Genomic DNA, 16458 nt, shown 5'->3' with positions numbered 1-16458 from the left:
GCCTCCACAGATCCTATGAGGAGTTTCTGAACCTTTCTCAGCCCTCTGACAGTGGACACCCTCCCTACACTTCCTGCATTCCTTCTCCTCCAAGGCTCAGCTCCATGCAGCCTGTCACGGGAGGCTCCTGTGCCCGCCTCTCTCCTGGCCTCAGCTCCTCGGAGCATCAGGGGCTGGGGACAGGCGTGTTGCCTCCATGAAGCTATGGGTTTCTCTCTTTCAGTCTTGCAATCCCAGCATCTAAGGAAGGGCTTGATGTGCTGAATGGACACGCCCAGTTAGGAGTCACAGACGGCTATTCACTGGGTACCCACTGTGTGCCAGGCCTGGTGTGGGAAGAGTGAGCAGGCCCAGTAGTGAACAGCTTTCCCTCACATCTGCCACAACAATGAGAAACACACAGTCTGGGGTGCCTCCTCCTGAGGAACTAAGGTCCAGATGTGGGGACAGAGAGACCGGGACACACAGATTCTAAGTCAAAGAGAAAGCTGTAGGGACTTGAGCAGGAAACCAACCTGCTTTAACTTGAGGGCAGACGGAAACATGATAATATATTCACTCTAGCAGACCTGAGAGTTCCATAGCAGGTCTACGTTTTAAAACATCAGGGCTACATCACATTTATCCTCAGATTATCTGCTCAGCAGACATGAAATGCATCATTAATTTCATTTTATTAATGGGGAAAACTAAGAATTCTGAATTTCAGAAGCAGATGCCATGTCTTAGACTAAAGGGTCTTCAAGTGCCAGCTCTGTCTTTGAGCAAGTCGCTTGTTAATGGGCCTCAAATTTCCACCTGGAAAAATGTGGGAGGCCACTCATTGCAATCCAGTTTCCTAATTCTGGGGGTCTCACATGGCAAATCAGAACAAGGGGCAAGTCCTCTGCCCCCCTCTTCCTGTATGTGAGCAACAGATTGCATCATTTTCTCTGTATTTTCTTTTCAAATTGTTCTTGTTCAGTCGCTAAGTCATGTCCAACTGTTTGTGACCCCACGGACTGCAGCCTGCCAGGCTTCCCTGTCCTTCACTACCTTCCAGAGTTTGCTCAAATTCATGTCCATTGAGTGGGTGATGCCATCCAACCGTCTCATCTTCTGTCACCCCCTTCTCCTCCTGCCTTCAATCTTCCCCAGCATCAGGGTCTTTTCCAATGAGTCAGTTCTTTGCATCAGTTGGCCAAAGTATTGGAGTCTAGGAAATTAATGCAAAAACAATTCCAGGGTCTTGGATAAGTTCATTGTCTGTCTCTGTCTGGCTCTCTTTTTCTCTTTCCCTCTATTTCTGTTTTTTTTTTTTTTTCCCCTTCTTTTCCTGCCCCTTTCCCTGCCCCCAACTCTTTGCCCAAAGAGAAGTTACACTGGTTGTCTTCCCCTTATGTCCATTCCTCTGGGTCAGGTAACAGTACCTGGATTTTTACCCCATGAACTCTACGCCTTCCAAAGGACACAATTTGCCAGAACCTCCTATATGGATGCCTACTCTCCCCAAGAAGCTGATATCTGACCTGAGCAAGGCCTCTTAGACAACTTTCCATGGATTCTGCTCATCAGAGTGACAGAAAGTCAAAAAAAAAAAAAAGTTCTAATTTACTCTTCCTATGTCAGTGCCCTCAGGAGACCATTCATCATTCTCTATTACTCAGAGCTTCTGAGAGTCCCTGGCTTCAGGATTTCCCCAAAATCAGTTTTATCACTTTTCCTTTGATCCCATGATCATCTCGCAATCTTATCATAAAATATCTTTTCGCTCAAATTAAAGTCAATTTCTGTTGCTTGCAATCAAAGAGTCCTAAAAGGTACAACTTTTCATCTCAATTATTTCTTTAAGCCTTAAAATTTGCCACCTACTTCTAAGAAATCACAAATGTAATGTGTAAAACCAAGGCAACCCACTTGCCTATTAATGTCTTGCGTGTACCCCTGGGACCTGGGCTAGGAGCCAGGCTCATCCCTCCTGGTCCTCCTTGGCTTTCCCGATGAGAGACGAACAGTCTGTTGACAAGACAGGATAACGGATATTTCTTTCCAAAGTCCCGCCCACCAGGAAAAGACTGGGGAATACCTCGAGATCCACAAAGCAAAGTCAGAAACTGGTGTGGTTGTAGAACGTGGGTCTGTGTCATCTCCAGTCCCACAGCCCTTCGGGAACTGAAAACTCTAGATGAACTTGGCCCCCAATCCTTCTCCTCTCCAGATCCATGGACCACAGCAGCAATAATCATCATCACAATTATTACTACTAATAACTGCTGAGCAATCAGTAGCTATGAAGCACTGAATCGGGAAGTTTACATGTTTTATCTCACTTAATCCATACAGTAACCAGCAGTGTGGGCACTATTATTACCCTATTTTAAAGAGGAAGAGACAGATTTAAAAAGGGTAGGATTCAGGGCTTCCCTGGTGGTCCGGTGGCTAAGACTACGTGTGCCAGAGGTCACAGTTCCATCCCTGGTAAGGGAACTAGATTTCACATGTCACAACTAAGACCCAATGCAGACAAAATTAAAAGAAATAAACATTTTTTTTTAAATGTTTAAAAAGCAGGATCTTCTCTGAGGTTGGTAGCTAGTGAAAGACAGAGCCAAGACCAAATGTGGTCTTTGTGATTTCAATCTTCATCAGAAAGCTCACAATGATCACAATGGTATCCTGCCTAATATGGGCAGGTTTCTGCTTCTGTGCTTGAAATCAGAGTTCTCCTGGCGAGCACAAGGCAGAAAGGAGAAGGCTTCCACTATTTTTCTTGCTGGGAGCAAACACCCACGGGGTTAAACATCAGAGTGAACTGTCCTGATTTTATCAGTTGCCTCTTCTGGACTTGCCACTTGAGACTCTGCTGTCCTCTGTGTACTGACAAACCCTGTCTTACCAGGAGCAGGAATGCTTCTCAGGACAAAAGAGAGAAGCAGACTATCACTCCCCACAAGTTCACAGCACTCCAGAGCTTTGCCAAAGCTGTAACTCCCACAGGGCTCAGGGCAATGCGGTGCAGAGCCCAGGGACCTCAGTCTAGGACCCTAGGAGCTGCTCCTACCTGCCAGGAACAGGGCAAACAGTTAACCTGAGGTTAAATCTAGCTCTTAAATACCCCTTCATAGAAACTTTCAACTGCAAAAAAAAAAGGCTCAAGTCCTAGGAGGACAGAATGAAAAACATCAATATGTTACACATTCATTCAACAAAAACTGGACAAGATTAGCTAACAGTATTGTACTCGTGTGAATTTCTTTACTGTAATATACAGGTCATGATTAAGTAGGATATGACCATTAGGGGAAGGCTAGTACAGGGAACTCCCGGTCTTATCTTTGCAACTTTTCTATAAACCTGAAATTATTTCAAAACAAAAGGCTCTAAAGCAATGGACTGGATCACAGACTCCCGACAGCACCCTCTGTGAGACTGACGATTTAGCTCAGTGTCACTGATGGGATGCAGGAAGGTGAGCGTCCTGGGTTATGTCCATCAGTAAAGTATCACTGGGCACAATAGCACGGGTCTCTCCAGTCCAAATTACAAGAATAACATTTCCTGCAGACTAAGCCTTTAATGAGAGCTGAACACATAAGAGTTTGGTCAGGATATCTCATAGCAGTGCCATAAGTACACACTTCTACACAGAGCATCACAGTAAATGGTTTGTGTGTGTGTGGAAGAGAGAGAGAGAGAAGTGAAGTGAGAGAGGAAGGACAAGGGAGACAACGGCCAAAGCAGACAAGGAAGGATCATTCATACATTTATACCACTCACCTGGGGTCAGTGGAAGAACCCACACATTTGTGAAAGCAACTTGGTTACACGGATGGAGTAAGAAACCGGGGGGGCGGGGGGGGGTTAGTCCTCAACACAAGGAACTTTTGAAAAAACATTTCCAAACAAAGTTTGGGAAATACCTACCCAAGAGTTACTGAGCACAAGCAAAGCATTTCAGAATGGTTTTAAAAGCCATTAAAAGAATGGAAGGTGATGGCCTAAGGAAACTCTGCAAGAAAGTTTTGAGAATGCTCCCATCCAGAGTTGAGATCGCTTTCAAGGATCTGCAGGTCTCTGACTCAAGGAGAGGCACTGCTTAATCTTCATCTGCAAGACGGGAAGAAGAGAGCTTGCCCGGGGGAGAGAAGCTCCTTTCAGACACAAGGAAGAAGTTCTTGAGGTGATGACTAAGGAAACCCCTCACCAGGTCCCCACGGGGGCTGCCACTTTATCCTGGACGGATCACCAGGAGAGGAGACTGCCTTTCCCAGGGCCCAGGGGACTGGCTGATTTAGGGTCTTCCCCAATTGGTGGAGTCAGCGCATACACAGCATGTAGCTGCTACAGCATCTCCGTGAAGAGCGGCTGCTAGAGAGGAGTCAGGCCTTGTTATTCTAGGAACAGAAAGCACCAGTCACATCATGAAGGCCTGGTGTAAAAAAATCCCTTGACTGATCCAGTTTTCTAACCTTCCTTCCTATTTCAGAGACTTTCAGAGGACGTATGACCTGATCCTGTAATTTCGAAGACAAGCGGGTCTGGCATGAAGCTCTGATTTCTTTTCCAAAAAGACAACTGGGGTAAACTCAGGAGAAAATAAAAGCATGGCCCCAAACCAGAATCTGGAAATAAATGCCCTGCACTTTGGGGGTAGGGGAGAATTAAAATAAATAATAGAGTATTCAAAATTCATTTATTACACTCATGAACAAGAAGCAAAAATAACCAACCAATACATTATATTTGTACATTACAGTGTTTAAACCCTACTGTGATCGTCTCCCCAGTTTCACCCCAGGCAGCGACCACGTTCCACTTTATCCTAGCTTGTCTTCCATTTACATCTTAGCAGAATAGTTTGATCAGACACCCAAAAATGCTTCCCTCTAATGAAACCAGAATTTGCTAAGAAAAATCAGTGTATAACTTCCCTTAGTAGACATCAAAGACAGAAAGAGTTAGTTATTAAAGTCTGAGACACAGCCACCATCCTCAGATCTTAGAAGGACTGGTAGGAGAGTAGCAGATAATAGCAAAGGGTTAACTCAGCTGATTTCTGGGTAAAGAGAAGGATGGCAACATGATTTTTTAAGGCAAACACCTGGAGGCAAAAAAGAAAAAAGGAGTATTTGTTTCCACCACAAGAAATTGCAGACATACAGAAAGTCAGTCACATCAGTGGAATACTCAAATTTCTGCACATGCTAATTAGCGAAATGTAATCAACCCACTTTCCGTCCTCTGTTCACCTATTCTAGCATATATCATGCCCTGGCCTCCTCACTCCCCACAACCCACAGAACATCATACAGCTTGCGTGGTGCATCAGAGGGAAACAAATAAGCACAGATATTTTGCTGATGGCAGGAATTTCTCATGCTCAGGGCACATGAACCAGCAATGTGGAAATAGCAACCCAGGCTATATATTTTAATGATCGCCCACACCTATTTTGCAAAAGAGACTTACAGTTCAATTAGATAACACGCTGCTCAGTTATGGTTATTCCATGAAACTGAGCACAGTCACTTACTGTAGTAAATATGCAGTCATGACAGAATCAGACAGTCATCACATCAAACGAGCTGAAAGGCTGAGGACGGTAGGATATTAAAATTCCTCCTAGTTCGGCAATGTAACTCCTATATGCATCACCCTGGCCCAGTCTAGAGTGTGTTCAAACGCCAGTTCCTTGGTAGAATGTCACGTTAAGTTACAATATTGATTTTGGTAGATAAACCACAGTCTCAAGCCTTAGCTCAGTAATCCAAATGCAAACAAAATTTTGAAGATGTGTGAATACAATCCTGTTAAGGTGAGCCAGTCTCCAAGTACCGAGAGGCATCATGCAATGTGATCCCAACATATTTTGGATATTGTCTATAGTCCACTCACACCTTCAGAAAGCTGAACCAAAGCCCAGGCAATCTCCAAGGAGGAACACATCATGACTTGAGTTCTTTTCTAACCAGGAACAGTGGCTGTTTTCTTGAACACTTCCTCAAGTGAGCCACAGTTAGAAAGTATTTCCACTGACTCCTCTTTGGTTCCAATATTCTAATTTGTTGAACCAACTTTTCCCCAACATTCGCAGCCACTTTCAAAATGTATTAAGAAACACATGTACAGACTTTGCAGAGACACAACTGGCCAACACCAGCATTCACAAAACTCAACTCCAAGTGTGCATGGAGAAAGAACACCCTGCTCAGGGACCAAGTTGGAACTACATGCTAAGAAGGTTACCCCAAGGCATTATTTTCTATGCCACTTTCTCTCCTTTACAATTTTCTCAACAGGAAAAAACACCAGTACCAGAGAAGAGTATTTGAGCCATTTCTTACTGGAACCCAATTAGCCGAGGAGCTCGTCTCTCCACAGTCAGTAGCCTCTACCCCCGGGTCTACAATGACACAGCAGGGCTACAGGAGGTGTCCAGGGTTCACCTGCCGCCAGGCCCCTGGTCCCTGCCCTTCCCAGGCACGAGGATGCCAGGGAAGGGGCAGAGCAGGACCTCCAGCTGGGAGCTGGGTGAGGCAGAGCTCTCCCTTCTGCAGAAGACCCAAACTTTGCTGCCACCGTTGTCATCTTTAGGTTGATGACACCTCCCTACAAGGAGTCTGGGAAGCACTTGGCAGCTCCAGAAAACATGCTTCGCTTTGACCTAGATCATCCGCACAAGCCTTGGCTACACGGTGTGGGCGAGCATGGGTCCTCAATCCCGCTCTCCCGGGATGCTGCGCCCTGCCTGGCATCACATCGCCTGGACCAGGAGACTTTTCTCTGCACACTTGACTACGGAAACCAGGACGGACTTCGCACACGCCTTCCAGGTCAGAAAGTCACTCTCACCCAGCGATCCCACATCATCTCACGCCTTCCCCACATCTGCAACCCCCACTGCCACCTGGGCGAGAGAGGGGGTGGGGGAGTGGAGGAGGTTAAAGTGACAGCTACTATCAGAGCTTCTTGATTTTGTTCACAAGGTGTCACAGCGCCAACGCGGGGACCTACCTTACTCTCGCCCTTGTCGCCGCTGGGTCTCGCCTCGGGATCGTCGCTGTCCTCTGCGCCAGCACTCTCGCCGGGCGGTTCATCCGGAGCCGGATGCTGCGGAGGCAGCGGCGGGGGCTGGGGTTGGGGCTGGGGCGGCTGTGACGGCGTCTGGCAGGCTCCTCCAGCCCCCTGGGAGCGGGGGATGGGCTCCGGGTGCGGAGAAACTCCCTCCACATCCATCTCCATCTTCCCATTCACTGGAGGGCAAGACAAAAGCGGAGCGCAGACTTGGCAGCGGCGCCCGGCGGCGGCTTAGCTGCCCGCGGCACGCATGGCTCGCCGAGGAGGGGCCGCCTCTTGCGCGCCCTCCCTCCCGCCAGCCTTCGCCCGCGCGCCCCGCAGCTCTGCTCGCTGCTTGGCTCGGGCACCGGCGGCGCCGGTCCGGGGAGCGCGAGCAGCGGGGGCTGCGCGTCCTCGGAGTGGTGGCCTTCGGGCGCCCCCGGCAGTCCCGCTAAGCCGAGAGCATCCCGGCGGCAGCGACGCCCAGCCCGGCCTCCAGATCCTCGGCGCTTTCCAGCCTCTCCGGGGGCCCCGCGGCGTCTCCCCTCCCCTCCGCCTCTGAACAAAGTTACTGGAAGAACAATCCCATCTCCGGGACCTGCGGGCGAAACTGACAGGCGCGGGCCGGCAGGTGTGAGCGAGACCCAGCGTCCCCGCCCGCTGACCAGGCTCCGGCCCCTCACCCCGCCCTCTCCGGACGAGGAAGGCAGGGCTTTGCGACCCTCGCCGGGCGACGGCGGAGCCCTGGGAGGAGGGGAGCCGGCGGGGGGCTGGCGGCCAGGGCCCCCACCCTAGCCCCGGGTGACCCCCACCGCCACGACCGACGGCGTGGGGGCCCTCCCTCGCTCCCGCCGTGGCCGCGCGTTGTCCCCAGGGTCACCCCTCCCGCGCGCACGGAGCATCCCCGCGCTCCCGTGGCCCCAAGCCGCCCTCGGCGCCGGAGGGCGAGGACCCAGCAGGCGGTGGCAGAGGCCAGGCGGCAGTGCACCTACCCTCGCCTCGAGCGGGTAGCGGGCGGCACCCACAAGGGGTGAGGTCCGCGCCCAGGACGAGAACGCGAGGCTGGCTGCTAGCCTGAGTTCCACGTAAAGGTCTGCGGCGGAGGGGCAGGCGGTGGGGGGCGGGGGGTGTGCGGAGAGAGAGGCAAGGGGTCGTGGCCGGGCACTGACCGCCAGGTGCCCCCATGGGCGCCAGCTTCCAGTCACCCCTCTGCGCTGGAAGGGCGCCCTTCCCAGGCAGGGCTCCGCCGAGGGGCGGGGACCCCGGGCGGGGCGGTGAGCTGCATCTATAAATCTAGAGAGACAAGGATATTCCTGGGAATTCTCAGAGCGGGGCTCACCGACAGCCGGCTGATTAGGATGACTTCTACACTGAACACTCCTTGGTCCTGGGGAGCAGTTTACAACTCCACAGGAACTGCCAAGGCCAAGGCGACTCTGCACACCCCGAGGGACCTCCTAGCAGCTGTGGAGAGAAGTAGAGGATTATTAAGAAGCTGTTTAATATTAAATAGAGCCCATTGTTCTGGGCTTTGAGTTCCATAATGCCCCCAAATGGATCAGCAGATAAATGAACTCTCCGTGCATTTCTAAGTAGAGCTTAGCTTCCCCCCACCGCCCAGTATATGATGTATCACAGACTATGCTTGCCTCCTGAAACTAGAAAGTTGAGTTGTTTGTCTTGTGACTGCTTTGCATTACTTAAAGAAAACTTTGACAATTCAAGACACACCGTCCAAATAGTGGCAGTTACACAAGGACATATCATTATGTCTTATTCCTCAGTGCAATGGCTTCATCTCTGACTCTAAATATGATAGAACTTAACTGCCCCTCTAGTCAGTGATCACAGTCAATCTGGATAATGCAATGTGAACATGCTTTTGAAAAGTTTAGGGGTGAAATTGTTCTTTTTCTTCAGAATTATGAAAAATTAGATTTCAAGCTCATTTTCTAAATTGGGAATTTGTTCAAAATAACACGAGCTGGCTTTAGTCTGACATTCGCTGTACTTTTTAAGTGACATTACGACCTCTCATGTGGTAATGTGCCAGCCAAGAAAATACAGAGCTTCTGCCTTGAAAGAAGTCACTTACTCTCCCTTTCCTCCCCGGCACACTGTAATCAATCAATCCTTATAGTATTTTTATAATGGTAAATTAGATGATCTGTGTCAAGTGCTTAGCAGAGTGCCTTAGGGCATAGGGAGCACTCAGTGCCTGTTTTACTGAAAATAGTTAAGATGATAGAAATTCACCATGAGCGATCCTCTGAGGACCTTGATTTAGGAAGAAGAAACTGCCAGTTTAATTAATCTTTTTTCTATAAATTATTCTAAAAGATATTTGGGATCTTCAAAGAATAAAGCCCCTTCTGAAGGCAGGAAGAAAGTCAGTGGTGTTCTGTGCAACAAAGTTCTAAATTTGACAGATTTTCCTTTTACGTTGTAGAAATAAAAATTTATATGTCAGTTCCAACAGGAGCTGGAATAACTGGCTGGAAGGTTATTATTCTACCATGCGTGTTACTTTCAAAATGTGTTTGTGAACTTCAATGAAGAGCAAATCAAAACAAAGATAGACAATACTTCGACTGAATTTGTTCTAGATTTAGGCAAGTGCTTGTACAGGCTCCCATTGTTAAAGGCAAATATTTTTCCTTTCTCTGCCCTTCTATTTTTTGGGGGACACAGATTTTTTTTTTTTTGCGTCTGTCATAAGTAAATACGGGCTCAGAAAATATATTACATTTCAAAACTGTTGATTGCACCTAATTATGCATGTAAATTGCTACTTCAAGCTTGCAGACAGCTTGCAACATTTTGAAAATTTTGCCCTAGTAGTCATCTGAGGTATTTATGTTACTATTTTGCTTTTGCCTTAAATGACTTCACTTCCCCATAAGCTTTCTATTAATGATAGGGCTATGAATAATTCTGACCTTTTGGTATCTTTCTTTTGGATGATTCAAGTGAGCAAATCTGCACTTTCAACAGAATCACCATTATTATTGTTTATACCAGGCCACTTGATTTTTTGAATCACTGAAATGAGATTTACAAGGTGTCCTGAAGAATCATCTAGTCTCTTGTTACTCAAAATGTCATCAACAGACAAGCAGCGTCCCAACACCTGTAATGTTTGAAATACTGGGTCTCAGGCCCGGTCCTAGGCTGACAGCATCAGGGTCTACATTTAATACAACTTCTTCAAGTGATCCCTACCACGGTCCCTACCAATCAAGTCTGAGAAGTGCTGATCTAACACATAGCATAGTGGGCCTTTCTCCTTCATAATTCTTTGGCACTGTTCCTCTAAAACACCACTTGGAAAGAAAAACACGATGTGAGACACATTTTTGTTTTGGTCAAGACATTACAGTCCCTTCCTACTCTCCCCTCACCACCGAGGGTCTGAGACCAGAATGTTTCATCATGAAAAAACCACTTCCTAGATGAGGAAGTGAAACTCATCAAGAACATGGGTGACCACCTGACCAACCTCGGCAGGCTGGCTGGTCCTCAGGCTGGTCTGGGCGAGTATCTCTTCGAAAGGCTCACCCTCAAGCACGACTAGGAGCTTCTGGAGACCAGTGGCCTTTGAAGAACCCACCTAACATCAGGGCTGCTTGAAGCCCCTCTCTGCAGCCACTAGGCAGCTTTTTAACACCCTGGAGCCCTCTCTCAAGCCTTGGACCAAATGGAAACAATAAAGCTTTTTGCAGCATAAAAAAAAAAAAAAAAGAAAAATTATATCAAATAAAAATGAACCTATGTTGTATATCTCTGGTAATGAATTAGAAGTGTATACTTTTCTAAAATCAAAAAATGAACTAACCTGAAAGGGGACTTATACTTTACCTTGAATAACCATTAAATGTAAACTTGTGGAACTTATTCCTTAAAAACTTGGTTAATTCTTGACTTCAGACGTGGAAGTCCAGTGTCCACTCTGCCGGTATTATTGATTGATACCTTCTGTTACAATGCAAGCAGAAACCACTGTTAGTGCCTGTGCCGTGACAGTCAAAGCTACAATAATTAGCCATGCGAATGGACTAAATTATATGCCACAATATTTTTAGAAATTAACAGAGTTTATTGCTTTAAAAACACTTTTTTAAAGCACATGTACACAGATCAATAAATGATTAGTTTTAAAGGCTACCTGGAACAGTGTTCTCACCTGTAACGTACATGAAATTACCAGGCAAATGTCCCTGGAAGGCAGATTAGAACTCAGCAGGATGGGAGCCTAAAAATCTGCATCTCTAACAAACTTCCAGATGAGGCCAGTGTTTCTGGTCCTCATCTGGTCCATCAACGGTTCGGCGAGCCTTTTAAAGTCTTCAGTGCCTAGATTACACCCCCAGACATGTTAAAATAGAACCTCTGGGGTTGAGTTCTAGGTCTCAGGGGTGTTTGGACCCCAGCTGATTATGACATGCAGCCAGGACTGGGAATCAGTGCTGTCAATCTGTGCTTCTTCAATTGTCATTTCCAAGACCAAGGCAGCAGCATCTGCAGGGGGTGGATATGAACGCTGACTCTCGGGCACCACTCCAGACCAACTGGGTCAGTATCTGCAGTCTAAGCTCTCCAAGTGGTGTGTCCACACATCTCAGGTTTGAGAAGCACAGCTCTAGTGTAGCCCATGGGACATGGGGATGGCACTCCAATGGCTACAGACTGATGGCCATTCCTCTGCCACTTGGCTCTTCACAGATCTTCACCTGTTCCCAGAAGCTTTCAGGTCAAGTTCCCGTTGATGAGAGAAATCCGCAAGCATCCCTGGCTGTTCTAACAACCCTGTGGTTAGCAGTGCTGTTCAATAGGACTTCCAACAATGACAGAAATGTGCTGTGTCTGTTGCCACTGGTCACTGTGGCTCCAGGATGGCCATTGTGACCGGGAAACTTTCCATTTTCACTGGAGTTCATTCGATTGCTTTAAATCTAAATGGCCTCCCGTGGTTGCCGCCCACCCCCCAGCCCCACCTCCCTTTACTGGACAGAGCAGCTCTAGAGTAATCACCCTTCCTCAGCCCTTGTTGAACCCAGGCCCCCCTCCCCACAGCTTGTGTGCTTATTAATCCCCAGTGAATGCGCTGAGATGACAAACATCTGCCTTGCTGCCTCATCTGCATAATAAGTAACATTATGCTTATTATTTTGAATGAGAGGAGTTTAACTTGAATTAAATGCCATCAAAAGTTGTCAAAACCTTTTTCATAGTATTCATAATCACGTAGCTTGAATTTTACAGCCTTTTCAAACAGTAGCAGACATGGGGCGCGTTTAGAACTGCCTTGAGAAAAAGAGACAAAAAGTTGCAAATGGATTCCGGTAGAAGACCCAGAAAGACACCCCCTCCCCCAGCATTTTATTGGTGCAGTGTAGAAAGTTCCTTAAATTCAGAGGGTGTCTGTGTTGAAAATAAATTCCAAAACTTGAAGATTCCTCCCGAAATGGACGATGAGATACAAACAAAGGAAGGATCACGGAGTCAGGGAGCCAAAGGATGGCAAATGAAATTCAAACTAGAAATGCACTCAGGGATGTCCCTGGCAGCCCAGTGGTTAAGACTTCACCTTCCAATGCAGGGAGCACAGGTTTGATCCCTCGTCAGGAAACTAAGATCCCACATGCAGAAAAACCAAGACATAAAACGGAAGTAACACTGTACAAATTCATTAAAAGATTTTTTTAAAAAAAGGAAAACAAATGCACTCAACAGTTACCTTGAATGTGAGTATCTAATCTGTGGCATCAATGGGCAGGCAGACGGGAGGGGCGGTGAGGGGACCAAAATACGCATGGTTTGAAACAGGCACCAGCTCCACGGAGCCTTTCTTTCTCCAGGCTGAGAAAATCAGCACCACTACCTGCATCCATAACAGCACCACCTCCAGGCAGGCTCCCAGGAACCCCATGAAGGGGCAATGATCAAGAAAGAGATAATTCAGGGGACATGATTGTAACTGACACATCTCAGAGAATAAATAGCAAATCCCTACTTAACAGGGAGGAGGACATTGTTAAACTAAAGTCAGCTCTTTCCTTTGATGAAAAAGTGAGTTAACACAACCTGCCTCATACCAAGAGGCCAACATCAGGAAGACATTTCATTAAAATCTCTGCCTTGCCAGCTGCCGGTCTGGTATCATGTGATGTAAGATTATGGCCACAAAGAAACGTGTAGCCAAGGGCAACAGCCTCAGTGCTGAGGATGGTCACTTCTTAGCAACTGAAACCAATAAACAGAGAAACTCCAGGGGACTCCAGACAACAGGCTTTCAGAAGTTTGACTCAGAGGCCATTCAGCACTCGCCCTAACTCTCATTCAGGCACCTAAGCCCACCTCCCCTCACCCAGGCTCTCCCGGCCTTCACAAACTGAGGGTGGGTTTCTTCATGATCCACATCAATCCAGCTCAGAAGAGACTGGCAAGAGTGACAATGAAAGAAGAAGAAGATATTCCTCCCCCTCACTGGCAGCCTCAAGTCCTGTGCTCACACAGCTTCACACAGACCCTGCCTAACAACACAGTGAATTAAGTCACCAGCCCCAGTTGTTGTTTTAGGCAATGCTTAGAGGATTTGGCATCCTTCACTTGCCCAAACACACGCATTTTTCTTGGCTAAATCTACAGATTCACTTTATGAACATACGGAATCCCAGGAATTTGGGGCTTTGACCTGAAAATATTCCAGGAGATCGCAGTATTAAGAGCAGAGGCCCAGGGACTTCCCTGTTGCTCCAGTGGTTAAGACTCCACCTTCAGATGCAGGGGATGCAGGGGATGCAGGTTTGATCCCTGACTGGGGAACTAAGACCACACTTGCTTCAGAGCAACGAAGCCTCCACACTGCAACTAGAGAAACACAGGTGCTGTAACTACTGAGGCCACGCACCACAACTAGAGAAAGCCTGCATGCTGCAACAAAGACCCATGCAGGCAAAAAAAAAGAATGTAACTAACAGCAAAGGCCCAGCAATATGAAGGCAAGTCTGCTGAGAAGAGGGTCTGTGTGTCTTCCTGTCCCTTGTACAGAATGATAGCTTTGCTGAGTTGGTTCTAAACTTGACCAGCGCCAGAATACTTCTTTACTACTGATGAAGTCTGGGTGGGAGGGGGGACCTGGTGTTTGTAGGCAGGTGATCCTATTGATGCTTTTGAACTGTGGTGTTGGAGAAGACTCTCAAGAGTCCCTTGGACTGCAAGGAGATTCAACCAGTCAACCCTAAAGGAAATCAGTTCTGAATATTCATTGGAAGGACTGATGCAGAAGCTGAAGCTCCAACAGTTTGTCCACCTGGTGCAAAGAACTGACTCATTGGGAAAGACCCTGATGCTGGGGAAGATTGAAGGCAGGAGGAGAAGGGGACAACAGAGGATGAGATGGTTGGATGGCATCACCAACTCGATGGATATGAGTTTGAGCAAGCTCTGGGAGTTGGTGATGGACAGGGAATCCTGGCGTGCTGTGGTCCATGGAGCCTCAAAGAGTCAGACACAACTGAGTGACTGAACTGAACTGATAGTATTTCTGGATATCTGGACCAGACAGGACACATCCACCCAATCAGACACCTCTCCTGGAGCAGAGAGAGGAGGAGAGTAGAGGCCGCAGGAGTACATTATAAACTCCCTATACCTGGAAAGAACCCTCAGAAGAAGAGAAGTGTTAATTCCCCCAAATGAACTCTGCTTCACTCCCAGCTCCAGGTCCCATGTCGCAGGCGCCTCACTGCCTGGTGCCCAGGTGGGAAAGCTCTGGGAGCCCACCATGCACAGCTCCTCTTCCCGCCTCTTACATCCCTCACTGGTCCTGAGGGTCCCCAGACCACCATCAGCTCTGCCAGCCCCACTCCCCTCAACTGCAGAACTCATTTACCAAGTGTTAGACACGATTGGTCAGAATTAACATTCGTCACGCCAAGCTCTCAGGAATTACACTCCTGCCCTCGTTCCCATTAGCATCAGACCCATATCAACTTGAGCAAACCAGAAATTTCACGGAGGTGTAAAGCTGGCAGAGGTGATGCTCTAGCAAGTGCCTTTTATCTTACAAGTGCCTAATAAACATTACATTTTCATAATTCAGCTTTTTAAATCAGAAATTATCTTTCATTCCCTCACATGGCTTATTTTAGAAGACGCACCTAATGCAGTGCCCTGCACATGGTGAGGACTAAGTAAGTGTTTGAGAACGAATATTAAAAACCTTGTATGTGAAGGCTTAAAAATGACTTTGCATCTCATCTTGGAAAATTTAGTCTTCAGAAAAGTAAGACAAGAAGAAACAGTTGGAAACTGTGCTTTCACTGTGGACTTCCCGTGATCATGTTTGTATCAATGTCACTGAACCATTGCAAGCGGATAAGTAATTGTAACTTTGTGCAGGGAGCTTGTCTGAGTCTCCATCTCCATTTTTTATGAATTGAGGAACTAGAAATCCCTTTCAGCCAAAAGACTCTGAGATAACAGCAGTAGATATTTTCTGACCAATGAACTGCACACTGACGGGATCCACTAACCCAGGGATGGGGAAACCCTCTGTAGTTTGTAATGATACACGTTCATTTTCATCTATTAAGTAGGCAGTCTCGTATAACTAAATCACTTTGCTGTACACCTGAAACTAACGCAACGGTGTAAATCAATTCTACTCCAATATAAAATAAAAAGTTTTTTAAAATAGCAAATCTCTTCCCTTATTTCTAGACATGGTAGTTGGTCTCTGAGTCATCATGTCCTTTATCTGTACTGTTGCTTTTCGTTTTAGAACCGGAGTATAAGTAACATGTGAAACTACTGTAATAATCAGGTAAGACATTTGGGGAATCAGGAATTTAAATGTAAATATGAAACATAGGAAACAATCCACAGAGACAGCAATAGACAGAACAAGCAAATTCACAGGGAAAACCAGTATTGTGTGGGTGATGACCAGCAACATTCACCTTAATGTATCTCCAGAGAAAAGAGAAGGACCACTTACAGTGAGGAAACTGAAACCTCACTGGGTGATGTAGACCTTTGCAAGAGTATACACATCTCTTAGGAATACCCTATAGCTTAGAAATTAAGGCCTTAAGTGAACACAAACTGCTTCTTCTGGCTTCTCTTTCAGGATGCAGGCTGCCAGCCCTCTGCTCCACGGGCACAGCTGCGTTACATGTCACTGGTCACTGCCCCCCTCCAGCCCCTGCCTAAATCAGTGCCTTTCTGGCTTCTGGTCTGAGCTGCCCTGCACTTCACCCCAAACGTCCCAGGAAGCTCCCTGGTCTTCAGTCCCTCCTTGTCCTCTGACTGTCCCAGCACAACTGTCCTTTTCACTCTTCTCTTCCTCCCCATCATCAAGAGACCTGTCAATCACTACACAGACCCAGCAGAACATCAGGCCTCAACAGGCAGCATCTC

At 47.2% G+C, this 16458-nt stretch overlaps 1 protein-coding gene across 2 annotated transcripts in view; it reads right to left on the bottom strand.

The window, feature by feature from the left end:
• Window positions 1-16458, bottom strand: part of RBMS3 (RNA binding motif single stranded interacting protein 3) — a 1621798-nt gene that overhangs the window by 1584457 nt on the left and 20883 nt on the right. For both annotated transcript variants that reach the window (XM_081526995.1, XM_081526994.1), the window contains exons 2-4: window positions 10894-11010; window positions 8375-8499; window positions 6994-7232 (exon numbers count right to left, since the gene is read on the bottom strand). In XM_081526995.1, the coding sequence (XP_081383121.1) occupies window positions 6994-7221 (228 nt within the window). In that variant the 5' untranslated portion in view covers window positions 7222-7232; window positions 8375-8499; window positions 10894-11010. The remainder of the gene's footprint in view (window positions 1-6993; window positions 7233-8374; window positions 8500-10893; window positions 11011-16458) is intronic.

The sequence above is a fragment of the Giraffa tippelskirchi genome, chromosome 9, assembly GCF_054371585.1.
Source record: "Giraffa tippelskirchi isolate mGirTip1 chromosome 9, T2T-mGirTip1v1.2.pri, whole genome shotgun sequence".
In the NCBI taxonomy this organism is placed as follows: Eukaryota; Metazoa; Chordata; class Mammalia; order Artiodactyla; family Giraffidae; genus Giraffa; species Giraffa tippelskirchi.
This window is presented reverse-complemented; position numbering and strand designations above follow the sequence as displayed.